This window comes from Mustelus asterias, unplaced genomic scaffold, assembly GCF_964213995.1.
Source record: "Mustelus asterias unplaced genomic scaffold, sMusAst1.hap1.1 HAP1_SCAFFOLD_586, whole genome shotgun sequence".
Lineage (NCBI taxonomy): Eukaryota > Metazoa > Chordata > Chondrichthyes > Carcharhiniformes > Triakidae > Mustelus > Mustelus asterias.
In genome coordinates this window covers 256,154-269,008 of record NW_027590536.1, presented here as the reverse complement: position 1 = coordinate 269,008, position 12,855 = coordinate 256,154, and the positions used below count along the sequence as shown (strand labels likewise).

General features: G+C 44.8%; 2 protein-coding genes across 2 annotated transcripts in view; one reads left to right on the top strand and one right to left on the bottom strand.

Moving 5' to 3' along the window:
- The first annotated feature begins 564 nt into the window (after positions 1 to 564).
- Positions 565 to 3,555, top strand: LOC144487084 (uncharacterized). Its single transcript, XM_078205142.1, has 3 exons — positions 565 to 638; positions 1,788 to 1,904; positions 2,700 to 3,555. Exons 1-3 carry the CDS (start codon positions 565 to 567, stop codon positions 3,553 to 3,555), a joined length of 1,047 nt encoding a protein of 348 aa, XP_078061268.1.
- A 6,288-nt stretch (positions 3,556 to 9,843) lies between these two features.
- The window catches only part of LOC144487083 (uncharacterized), a 62,672-nt gene continuing 59,660 nt past the window's right edge, over positions 9,844 to 12,855 (bottom strand). The window contains exon 8 of the mRNA XM_078205140.1: positions 9,844 to 11,870. Within this exon, the coding sequence (XP_078061266.1) occupies positions 10,709 to 11,870 (1,162 nt within the window). The 3' untranslated portion in view covers positions 9,844 to 10,708. The remainder of the gene's footprint in view (positions 11,871 to 12,855) is intronic.

Below are 12,855 nucleotides of genomic sequence, written 5' to 3'. Positions count from 1 at the left end.
ATCAAGTCCCTGTAGCATCCGAGTAAATCTTTTCTGCACTCTTTCTAGTTTAATAACATCCTTTCTATAATAGGGTGACCAGAATTGCACACAGTATTCCAAACGGGGTCTTATTGTTCTGACTTTGCCAACAGGGCTATGGAATTTATTGGATAGATCTTCCAAAGGCCAGCACAGGCATACTGAGCTAAATGGTTTCCATCTGTGCTGTATCATTCTGTAAAACAATGAATATTCAGAATCAGGAAGAGACAGAATGAGAGGAACCAGTGACTGTGCGATTGAATCCAGCCAGAGTCAGCACCATCAGGGAAGGGGAAAGAGAGGAGACAGTGTTAAAGCTTCTAAATTTCTGTGTAGTCCCACAGGAGGACTTTGAGAAATTTAACATAGCAGATCATCAATTCGCAATAATTTGCGTTTTTAAAAATTAATTTATCTCAATCGCCAACAATGTTATTTTATATTCACTGTTTGAGGTTACAATGGCGCTGCTGTTAACCACCATTCCTTGCGGGTGTGAAAGTACCCTATTCACTCCACAGGAGCCAATGCGCATGCGCGATGTTGTATGTGGAGCATGCGCATTATCACTTTGCTCGGAGCCCTGCGAGTGCGGGAGTCGCTTTTTTCAACGGGTGAGAGTGTGTGGGGCGGAGGGAAGAATGAAGCCGGGAGTCAGGGTGGGGAGGGAGTGGAGGCTTCACAAACACCTGCTGTAGGCCGCAAGGTCCGAATAAGAGCCTGCGGGTCCCGGGTTTGCAGCTGCGGGGATTTTATCCGGGATCAGGCCCAGTGCCGCGGCCGCCATCTTTGTTCAGCGGGGAGCAGAGCGCATGCGCGATCAGTCGGCGGTGCTGCAGGGTCCCGGTGACCAGGAGAGGAAAGGTTTGACTCACTGACTGACAGGGCGGGTTAATTGGTGCTCTCTTCAGAGAGGGAAGGTGCTGCAGGGCGAATGTGCGGCCACCCGAATAACAGAAGAAAATATCATCAGAATTAGGAGCATGAGGAGGCCATTCGACCCATCAAGGTTGCTCTGCGATTCAATAAACTCATGGCTCATCTGATCAACAAGATGCTGGAAAATCTCAGGTGTAACAGCATCTGTGGAGAGAGAATAGAGCTAAAGTTTCAAGTCTGGATGACCCTTCGTCAGAGCTCATATGCTCATTGTCATAACTCAGTTTTCCTCCAGCCTCTCTCACCCTTAACTCCCTTGGAGGTGAAACTCCCGGTGCAAACACAGCCTTGAATATACTCAATGACCAGTCTCCACTGCCCACTGGGGGAGAGAACTCCACGGGCTACTGGCCATCTGAGAGATGCAATTGCTCCTCATCTCTGTCCCTTTTTTTAAACTGTCCCTCCAATTTTTGATTCCCTTTTGAGGGGAAACATTCTTTCAGCACTTACCCTATCAAGCACCCTCAGAATCATATATGCTTCAGTTAGATCTCCTCTCATTTATCTAAAATCCAATGAGTATCGACGCACCCTGTTAACCTTTCCTTAATAAACAAACTTCTTTATGCCAGGAATTATCTTAGTGGATCTTGTCTGAACTGCAACCTATGTCAGCATTTCAATCTTAAATAATCCTATGCTAGGAAACAGAAGGAGAGGATGTCATGAATTTATATTCTGGACTAACTAATGGATTTTGGAAACTCCTTTTACAGTTAGAAGGGGAGGATTTATACACAGCAATCTCAAACCAAGAAAAATATTTATCTCTTAATCTCTAACCACTGTTGACACATGACTCTTGTAATCTCCATTCGCAGGGAATTAGAAGATTTGAAGACTGCAATTGTTCTCCGACTCCAGTGCTTCTGGCATCTTTCCAGCTGCAGGTTCCAGCAGGAGGTTTTAAATTTGAGAACAGTGAAATTGTTCCAGAGGTGAGTATTATTGTGCATTCATCTACAGTTTAGAGTTTTTAGTGCTTTGCTCTGTTGTCTGAGAGAGGTTCCATGGCTCTGGGACTGGTGTGATTCACCAGCGAGTTCACACTGGGGGGAGGCTGTTCACCTGCATTGTGTGTGGGAAGGGATTCAGTCAGTCATCCACCTGCTGAGACACCAGCGAGTTCACAAGTGGTTACAGGGATTGGATTTTGCTGTTTTGCTGCTGTTAATCACATTCAAGATTGAACCATGTTCATTCATCTGAATCATCGATGCAGATTTGATGGGCTGAATAGTCTCTTTCTGCACTGTAGGGGTTCCACGGATTCTTAAAATTCTGTCCGAATTGAAGATAATTTCACTATTTCTGATTTCCGTCCATCTGGAGATAAATTCCACTCCTTTGTGAGCATTTTGATTGATTTGCTGGCTCGCAATGATGTTTCAAATTCATTATTCACTCTAAACCAGTGAGGAAAGAGTGTTCCACAGCAACTAGAATTGTCTGTTCTCAGTTTCTGAGCTGTACTGACTGTGATGACATTTGTAAACTCCTTTTACAGGATATTAAAAGGGGAGGATTTGCCAGAAGAAATCTCAAACGAAACTTCACGTCAAGCTCTGACAGAGTCACTCGTTCGGACGGGGAAAATCATCGCCCATTTTACCATCAGAGTGACAGGAAAAGCACCAAGACGCAGACACTCACACCATGGGAAAACCGTGGAAATGTGGGGATTGTGGAAAGGGATTCAGATCCCCATCTGAGCTGGAAACACATCGACGCAGTCACACTGGGGAGAGGCCATTCACCTGCTATCAGTGTGGGAAGAGATTTACTAATTCATCAGACCTGCTCACACACCAGCGAGTTCACACTGGGGAGAGGCCATTCACCTGCTCTGATTGTGGGAAGAAATTTAGTATTTCATCCAATCTAGTGAGACACCGTCGAGTTCACTCTGGGGAGAGACCATTCACCTGCTCAGTGTGTGGAAAAAGATGCAGAGATTCATCCACCCTGCTGGTACACCAGCAAGTTCACACCAAGGAGAGGCTGTTCACTTGTTCTGAGTGTGGGAAGGGATTCACTCGGTTATCCAGTCTGCAGAGACACCATCGCGTTCACACTGGGGAGAGACCATTCACCTGCTCAGAGTGTGGGAAAGGATTCAGAGATTCATCTGACCTGCTGGCACATCAGCGAGTTCACACTGGGGAGAGGCCATTCATCTGCTCCGTGTGTGGGAAAGGATTTGGAGATTCCTCCACCCTGCTGACACACCAACGAGTTCACACTGGGGAGAGGCCGTTCACCTGCTCCAATTGTGGGAGGGGATTCAGTCAGTTAGCCAATCTGCTGAGACACCAGCAAATTCACAGCGGGGACAGGGAGAGGCCTTTCACCTGCTCGGAGTGTGAGAAGCGATTCAGTGATTTACCTACCCTGCTGACACACCAGCGGGTTCACACTGGGGAGAAGCCATTTACCTGCTCTCAGTGTGGGAAGGGATTCAATCGGTCATCGAACCTGCAGACACACCAGCGAGTTCACACTGGGGAGAGACCATTCACCTGCTCTGACTGTGGGAAGGGATTCACTCAGTCATCCCACCTGCTGAGACACCAGCGGGTTCACAAGTGATGACTGGGGTTGTATTCTGCTCTTATTGCTGCTGTTAATCACATCCGGGACTGAACCATGTTCATTCTGACAGATGGTGAAGTGGGAGGGTCAGAGGGTTTCTTGCTGTTGGACTGGCCGGTCTCTCAATTTGCATTCCAGTGGCTGATTCCCTTTGAGCGAGGGCACATTTCCACTGAAATGATCCACAAAAGCAGATGTCAGATGAGACTGAGATGAGGAAAAAATTCTTAACTCAAAGGGTAGTGAACTTGTGGAATTCTCCACCACAGAAGGCTGTGGAATCCAAGTCACTGAATATGTTCAAGGAAGAGATAGATTTTGTTTTAGATTTTAATGGCTTCAAGCGGTGTGGGGAGAATATGGTATTGAGATCGAGGATCAGCCATGATCATATTGAATGGTGGAGCAGACTCAAATAGCCTGCTCCGAGTTTCTATAGAGTACATTAATTTTATCCTGGATAGTAAATAGTCTTTTTCCTCCCACTACAGGTGTCTTGTCGCTCATCCGTCCTCGTTCTGAGGGTTGGCCGCACTCTGAACAATCTTTCTCCACTGATTTCTCAGCTGCTCTCACTGCCTGTCCCATCGAGAGACCGGTCCACATTCCGATATTATCCACCCGTGCCATCTCGGGCCTTCCTTGTACACATTTTCCAGGTGTTTTGTCTCGCATTGGTCAATAAAAATGCCTTTCACCAGGATGCTGTGTCACAAGTCTTTGTATTAGCTAAAGTTTTGGCAATACTTTGTCTCTGAAAGAAACCCCGTAACAGCCCTGAACATAGAACATAGAACATTACAGCGCAGAACAGGCCCTTCGGCCCACGATGTTGCACCGACCAGTTAAAAAAAAAACTGTGACCCTCCAACCTAAACCAATTTTTTTTCGTCCATGAACCTATCTACGGATCTCTTAAACGCCCCCAAACTAGGCGCATTTACAACTGATGCTGGCAGGGCATTCCAATCCCTCACCACCCTCTGGGTAAAGAACCTACCCCTGACATCGGTTCTATAACTACCCCCCCTCAATTTAAAGCCATGCCCCCTCGTGCTGGATTTCTCCATCAGAGGAAAAAGGCTATCACTATCCACCCTATCTAAACCTCTAATCATCTTATATGTTTCAATAAGATCCCCTCTTAGCCGCCGCCTTTCCAGCGAAAACAATCCCAAATCCCTCAGCCTCTCCTCATAGGATCTCCCCTCCATACCAGGCAACATCCTGGTAAACCTCCTCTGCACCCTCTCCAAAGCCTCCACATCCTTCCTGTAATGTGGGGACCAGAACTGCACACAGTACTCCAAGTGCGGCCGCACCAGAGTTGTGTACAGTTGCAACATAACGCTACGACTCCTAAATTCAATCCCCCTACCAATAAACGCCAAGACACCATATGCCTTCTTAACAACCTTATCTACTTGATTCCCAACTTTCAGGGATCTATGCACACATACACCTAGATCCCTCTGCTCCTCCACACTATTCAAAGTCCTCCCGTTAGCCCTATACTCAACACATCTGTTATTCCTACCAAAGTGAATTACCTCACACTTCTCCGCATTAAACTCCATCCGCCACCTCTCGGCCCAACTTTGCAACCTGTCTAAGTCTTCCTGCAAACTACGACACCCTTCCTCACTGTCTACCACACCACCGACTTTGGTGTCATCAGCAAATTTGCTAATCCACCCAACTATACCCTCATCCAGATCATTAATAAATATTACAAACAGCAGTGGCCCCAAAACAGATCCCTGAGGTACACCACTTGTAACCGCACTCCATGATGAATATTTACTATCAACCACCACCCTCTGTTTCCTATCCGCTAGCCAATTCCTGATCCAATTTCCTAGATCACCCCCAATCCCATACATCTGCATTTTCTGCAGAAGCCTACCATGGTGAACCTTATCAAACGCCTTACTAAAATCCATATATACCACGTCCACTGCCTTGCCCCCATCCACCTCCTTGGTCACTTTCTCAAAAAACTCAATAAGGTTAGTAAGGCACGACCTACCTGCCACAAAACCATGCTGACTATCACCTATCAATTCATTACTCTCCAAATAACTATAAATCCTATCCCTTATAATTTTTTCCAACATCTTGCCGACAACAGAAGTGAGACTCACCGGTCTATAATTCCCGGGGAAGTCTCTGTTCCCCTTCTTAAACAATGGGACAATTGAGGCCCTTAAGTGGAAATTAATGCCCAATTCAGAGCCTCATCCTGCTTCTGTTGTGTTGGAAAACTCACCTTGCAGAAGGTACAAAAAGCAAACCCTGATATGCTTGATTGAAGGAACACATGGTGGGAGGGGGTTCCCTCATTGTCAGATACTCAGTGCCTGAATGAGGGACCTGGCTTTGGTTAGGAGGAGTCCTGCTGAAAGCCACCCCATCCATGCTGCCGACTTCTTCAACCCTCCCTTTGATCTTCACCCTGCCATCACTCACCCGTGCCGAGATCCGTTAATATCCTGGTCGGAACAAAGAGCTATTCGCCTCTAATTGGCTGGCAGTTTTTGGTGTGCAACTTCTACCCACCTCAGGGTCCTTGATCCTGGGGAAAGCCTGCCGCTTCCCAGTAAGTGCCTGAGTGGGCCTTAAAACAGGAAACACAGGACTATCATTAGCTCTCCATGTGCGGGTGGTGAGACACCCACCACCTCCATTTAATACCACCCACTGAGTCACACATACTGAATTATTGAGTCAGCTGGATAATTCAACAAACTTAAATTCCAAGTAAACTTGCTCAAAATCTTAAAATCTTGCTTAACAAAATGGCTCTTTTCCAAACCTATCTAAAAATTTGGAGATCTCACATCTAGTAAATACAGATTAACTAAACCTGCATGAATAAACTCAGTTAAATATTAACTTAGAGCAATACGTGTAGGCACACTCGTTGTTCAGTCCTTGGGGAAGGCTTTTTTAATCAATTCAACAATGTTTACACAAAATATCAGAGCCCACTTCAAGTGAAATTAGGGCAAAATTGTGAAATTAAGCTTTCACGATGGAATAATAACTACTGAAAGCAAATCCTTTTGTACACATATACTGCTTGCAAATGGATTCAGAATATGCTAATCTGTTCTCACTTTCACTCTATTCATTTCCACTTAAATGCCCTAAAGGATTAGTACTAATTTTATCAGACGTAAAACATTGCAAACAATTTCTCCTGTATATAAATTTGCTAAATTTTATTTTTTTATTTCTTGAACAGATACAATGGAAGATACCCTGAGTGTCCTCACTGCACACTCACTGAGGTTGACAGCCGCTGCATACATATATTTCCATTTTAACGCCTTTAGATGATCAAAGCATCAGCTTAATGTAATCAGCTCAAACCCATTTACTAGTGAGCCAACTGCTGTGCTTGGGGATCATTTTTCTCCACAGCCCTATCTTTTCTGGAACAGGTGCTATAATAGTAAATTAATTAGTCTTATGAGATGCACCTTGTCCCTCTTCCCACAGGCCCTCCCCTCTTAGGTCAAAGCCTACAGTCAAATGCCATCTGGGCTGGGCTCCCCCAGAGAAACAATCAAAGCTGGCAGGCTGGAAACCACAGAGCAATTTTTAGATAATAATTAACCCTATTACCTCTGATTTAGAGGCTTTAGTCCACCAACATGTTTGCTACAGTATATTAGCCAATAAATTTGACAATAGCATTCACTACTATACTTGAAGAATATGAATGAACGCACCTCTCAGAATTAATTAGCTTATGATAGTTTAAGTCAGAATTGCTCTTCAAGTATAGGGTTAAACACCTAATTTAGATTGAGATATAAATCAGTGATCAAGGGTCTTGAAGGAAATATTTTGGAGTGTGAAAATAAAGTGCATGAAACCCAGGCATTTTCATACTGCAATCCAGATATTAAGAAATCTTGTTCAGTGCATGGAACATTAACAAAATGGCAACAGGATATTAATTACCACAACTTTACTATAAAATGGATAATTTAGGAGCATTTCATCAGAAAATCAAACACAGTTTTTGGACCACCAATGCAAAACCAAAATACTGCTGATTATGGAAATCTGAAATAAAAAGAGAAAATACAAGGAATACTCATCAGGTCTGTCAGCATCTGCGGAGAAAGAAACGGGGCTGAAATTTCACTTTAAGAATGGGAAGCAGAAGCCAGGAACAGAATTTTACACCCCCCCCCCCCGCCCCCCCCTCCCCCCGCAAGCAGATTCCAAAGTGGAGTGCCCAGTCTCAATTTTTAAGCCTGCTGGGGCGGGAAGGATGGGAAAGTAACATTTGTACTTTTCCCAAAATCAGATGGGAAGAGCTGTCGGACAATCGGATGAGACTTCCTTCCAAGGGCAGACAGAAGTGCCGTCCACTGCCAATCAATGCACAAGTGAGCGTTAAATGGCAGTGGAACCTAGAGAGTTGACAGCTGCACAATAGGTACTGACTCTTGGGATGGTAAGCAGCAATTTTGGTTCTTTCCAAAATTGAACACCAAGAACATCACTGGCCTTTGAATGTGGAAGGAGCAATGTTACATCTATTCTGTCCATGGGATAAGATTTCAGATATAATTGTGACTGGAGACACTGAGACACACACACACACCCCAGTGAGAGTGTTCCAGTGAACTGAGTGTGGAAAGAGCTTTAACCAGTTACACAGCCTGAAAATACATCACACTATAGGGTAAGTAGATGGGAACGTTGGAATGATAAAGTATAATTTGGGGAAAAAGGTTATCCGCATTGTTGGGAAGAATAAAAAATCAGCATTTTATTTAAATAGAGAGGCTGCAGAATTCCACAGTGGTCTCCTCGATGAGGGATATACTCAGCATGACCACTGTGACTGTGTCCTGTCGATGTACAGCTGCATTGCAGGGTCAGGATCATCTCTGAAGGAGCTGCCGGTTAGTCCCTTTTCCTCAGAGCCTTCACTACAATTAGAGAATGATGACAGCAAACAAAGAGGTCATTCAGCCCATCGTGTTCACACCCACACCAGCTTTCTGAGAGAGTGACACACCCAGTCCCACTCCCCGGCCTCTCCCTCGGTCACACCCCGGCCTCACCCTCACTCCCTCCCTGGCCTCTCCCTCGATCCCTCCCTGGACTCTCCCTCGGTCACTCCCCGGCCTCTCCCTCGGTCACTCCCCGGCCTCACCCTCGATCCCTCCCTGGCCTCTCCTTCGGTCAGTGCATGGCCTCTCCCTCGGTCACTCCCCGGCCTCTCCCTCGGTCAGTGCACGGCCTCTCCCTCGATCCCTCCCCGTCCTTTCCCTCGGTCACTCCCCGGCCTCTCCCTCGGTCACTCCCGTCCTTTCCCTCGATCCCTCCCCGGCCTCTCCCTCGGCCAGTGCACAGTCTTTCTCTCGTAATCCTGAACATTTTTTTTTCTCTTCAGATAATTATCGAGTTGTGTTTTGAAATCTTGTTTGAACCTTCCTCCTCCCCACACTGGGTCAGTGCACGCCGGGTTCTAACCACTCACTCTGGAAACAGGATTTCCTCAAATCACCATTGCTTATTTCACAAATCACCTTTAATCTGTGTCCTCTGCTTCTTGACCTTTTTGCCAATCAGAATAGTTTCTTCCGATCTACTCTGTCCAAATCCCTCTTGATTTTGAATATTTCTATCGAACCTCCTCTTCTCTCTAGAGATCAGCCCCAGCTTTGCCGATCTACCCTCATAACTGAAGTTTCTCATCCCTGGAACCAGTCTCATAAATTTTTTCTGCATCCTCTACAATGTCTTCACCTCCTTCCTATAGCGATCTATCCGGAGTTGGCCACAATGCTCCAGTTGAAGCTGAACCAATGTTTTATTCTGGTTCATCACAACTGCCTTGTTATTCTCGGGTATTTGGACATCAGCCTTTCTCCTGTCAATATACAGCTGCCTTATGGGGTTGTAGTCACACATTTGAAAGAGCTGCCCATCAGCCCCACTCCCCTCCCCTTTCCCCAGAGCCCTGCTAACTTTACCTTCAACTGGAGATCCAATTCACTTCGGAAAGATGTATCTGAATCTGCTTCCATCCCCTTTCAGGCAGAACATTCCAGAACAGAATTAATTGAGAAATGAATGCCCCCAGTGGATTTTTCCCAATTATTTGATGCGACGTATTTAATTGTTGATCTTCTGTTTAATACATTTCCAGAGCAGATTTAAGGGAAAATGTTCATGACATCTCAGAGATGAACCACACGAAACACTGTCTGTTTGAAACAAAGCTGATTTATTTGATGCATTAAAATATTAAACTCCAGCCACATTACAGGAGTTAACATCAGCAAAATAAAGGCCAGAATTAATGTGATTCAATCCTAAATATGATCAACAGCAGCAACAAAAGCAGAATCCAACTCCTCTAGAGACACTGTCTGAGAGTCAGTGCAGACTCGATGGGCTGAATGGCCTCCTTCTGCACTGTAGGGATTCTATGAAAAGTAAAGTCAAGATTAAAATAAATAAAGATTCTTCAGCTAGTCACTAATCAGCCTTTTCCATTTTCCTGAAGTCACCTTATAATTATTTATCTCCTAAATTTGATGAATTAAACATTATCTGCAATTATATGATAAATTATCAGTTTTATACAAATTAATGAATCATGTCTTACTTTATAGTTGGATGATGCAGTGACCAGAACTGTGCTCAGTATTCTAGCTGTGTTCTAACTCGTCTTTTATCAGTTCTAACATAATCTCCCTGCTCTTATATTCCAGGCCTCAGACAGAAAAGTGTCCCAAATGCCTCCTTGACCATCTGATCTACATGTGCAGCCATCTTCAGGGATCAGTGGATATGCACTCCAAAGTCCCTCTGTTCCTCTATAATTCTCAACATCATCCCATGTATTGTTCATTCCCTTGTCTTGTTTACTCTCCCAAATTCAATCTCTCTCATTGATCCAGATTGAATTCTATTTGCTATTTTTGTGTTGACGAACCCCCCAGTCCATTAATATCTTCCTGCTGTCCACAGCTTTATTCCTCATCGTCAACCATGGGAGCAACTTTTGTATCAGATGCAAACTTAGCAATCATTTTCCACACAGTTGAGCCAAAATTATTGACACATACCAGAAAACTGTGAACACCGCTGGAAACAGGCATCTTGGCATCATTCAGTCCTGGGTGTGATTAACAGCAGCAATAACAGCAGAATCCAACCCTTGCTGTTGCCTGTGAACTTGCTGGTGTTTCAGCAGGTTGTTTGACTGAGCGAATCCCTTCCCACACATGGAGCAGTTGAACGGCCTTTCCCCAGTGTGAACTCGCTGGTGTTTCAGCAGATTCTGTTTACTTTTAAATCTCTTCTCACAATCAGAACACTCAAAAGGTCTCTGATCAGTGTGAACAAGTTGGTGTGTAGTCAGGTGGGATGACTGAGTGAATCTCTTGCCGCACAGGGGGCAAGTGTAAGGTCTCTCTCCAGTGTGAACTCGCCGGTGTATCAGAAGGTCAGATGTATCAATGAATTCCTGACAACACACAGGGCAGGTGAACGGCCTCTCCCCAGTGTGAACTCGATGGTGTCTCAGAAGGTGAGCTAATCGAGTGAATCCCTTCCCACAGAGAGAGCAGATGAACGGCCTCTCCCCTGTGTGAGTGTGCTGGTGTTTCAGAAGATCCTTTTTGCTTTTAAATGTTTTCTCACATTCAGAACAATTGAAAGGTCTCTGATCAGTGTGAACAAATCGATGTTTCAGGAGCTGGGATGAACAAGTGAATCCCTTCCCACACACGGAGCAGATGAACGGCCTCTCCCCAGTATGAGTGCGTTGGTGAATCAGTAAATCCTTTTTACTTTTAAAGTTCTTCTCGCAATCAGAACATTTAAATGGTCTCCGATCAGTGTGAACACTTTGGTGTGTCAGGAGGTGGGATGACTGAGTGAATCCCTTACCACACATGTTACAGATGAATGGCCTCTCCCCAGTGTGAGTGCGTTGGTGAATCAACAAATCCTTTCTGCTTTTAAAGCTCTTCCCACACTCACAACATTGAAACGGTCTCTGATCAGAGTGAACCTGGTGGTGAGTCCGGAGGTTTGATAAAGCATTAAATCCCTTCCCACATTGAAGACAGGTGAATGGCCTCTCACCAGTATGGACATGCTGGTGTGTGTACAGGCTGGATGACTGAGTGAATCCCTTCCCACACACAGAGCAGGTGAATGGTCTCTCCCCAGTGTGAATACGTCGATGGGTTTCCAATTCAGATGGGTAATTGAATCCCGTCCCACAGTCCGCACATTTCCACGGTTTCTCCATGATTATTGACAGGCTATCGGGTGTAGGCGGGATGCAGATTTGAGCTCACTATCAGATCAGCCATGATGTTATTAAATGGCGGAACTGGCCCGTGGGGCCGAATGGCCTATTGCTGCTCCTTGTTCACATGGTGCCGGTGTCCTCCTGTCTCTCCAGGTTATATAATCAGTTGAAACCAGGTCCACACAGAGAACACAAGTACGGTGTCTACCTGATGTAAATGTGCTATTTCTTTTCACGCTGTGTGACTGGTTAAAGCTCTGTTCCAGCTGACTGTGGAAAAATAACTGAGATGTCTGTGTCTCGGGGCTTTTCCAGTCACACTGATGTTGAATAATTTCCCAAAGACAAAATAGGCAAACGTTTCTCCTTCCACATTCATAGGCCTTTGATATTCAGATCCTGAAGAACCATGTGACACTGTCAGATCCCGAGACGTTTGGTTTGAATCGCCCGTCTGCAGATATTCTGGAAAAGGAGTTTACATTGAATTACTTTGAATATACAAGACACAAACAAGCCATTCAGTTTAATTCTTTATACTTGACACGTCTTCTCCTGTCCCATATTCCTAATCTCAGCCTTTCAGTTGATTTTTCTATTTCTTTTTCTCTCGTGTGTTTCTCCCATTTCCTTTTGAAACAATCTCAGCACTTTCTTCAATCATTTCTATGGTAATTCTAAACCTGTGAGTGAAGACGTTTGTCCTCATTGCCTTCTTGGATTTATTAGTAACTATCTGGTATTTATGACTCTTTGTTTATTGATCGTTCCTTCTTTTAGACTCTGTCACGAGTGGAAACATTCTCTCTACATTTCCCCTGTCCAAGCCACTAATAATTTTAAAGACTTCTATCAGGTCACTGCTCGATAGGAAAAAACTTCAATCCATTTAATCTTTCCTGAAAGCTGTAATCTCTGTTTACAAACATCATCACAGTCAATGCAGAATAGAAATCACAGAGAGACAAACATTCCTCTTGGAGTTGAGTTTTCTG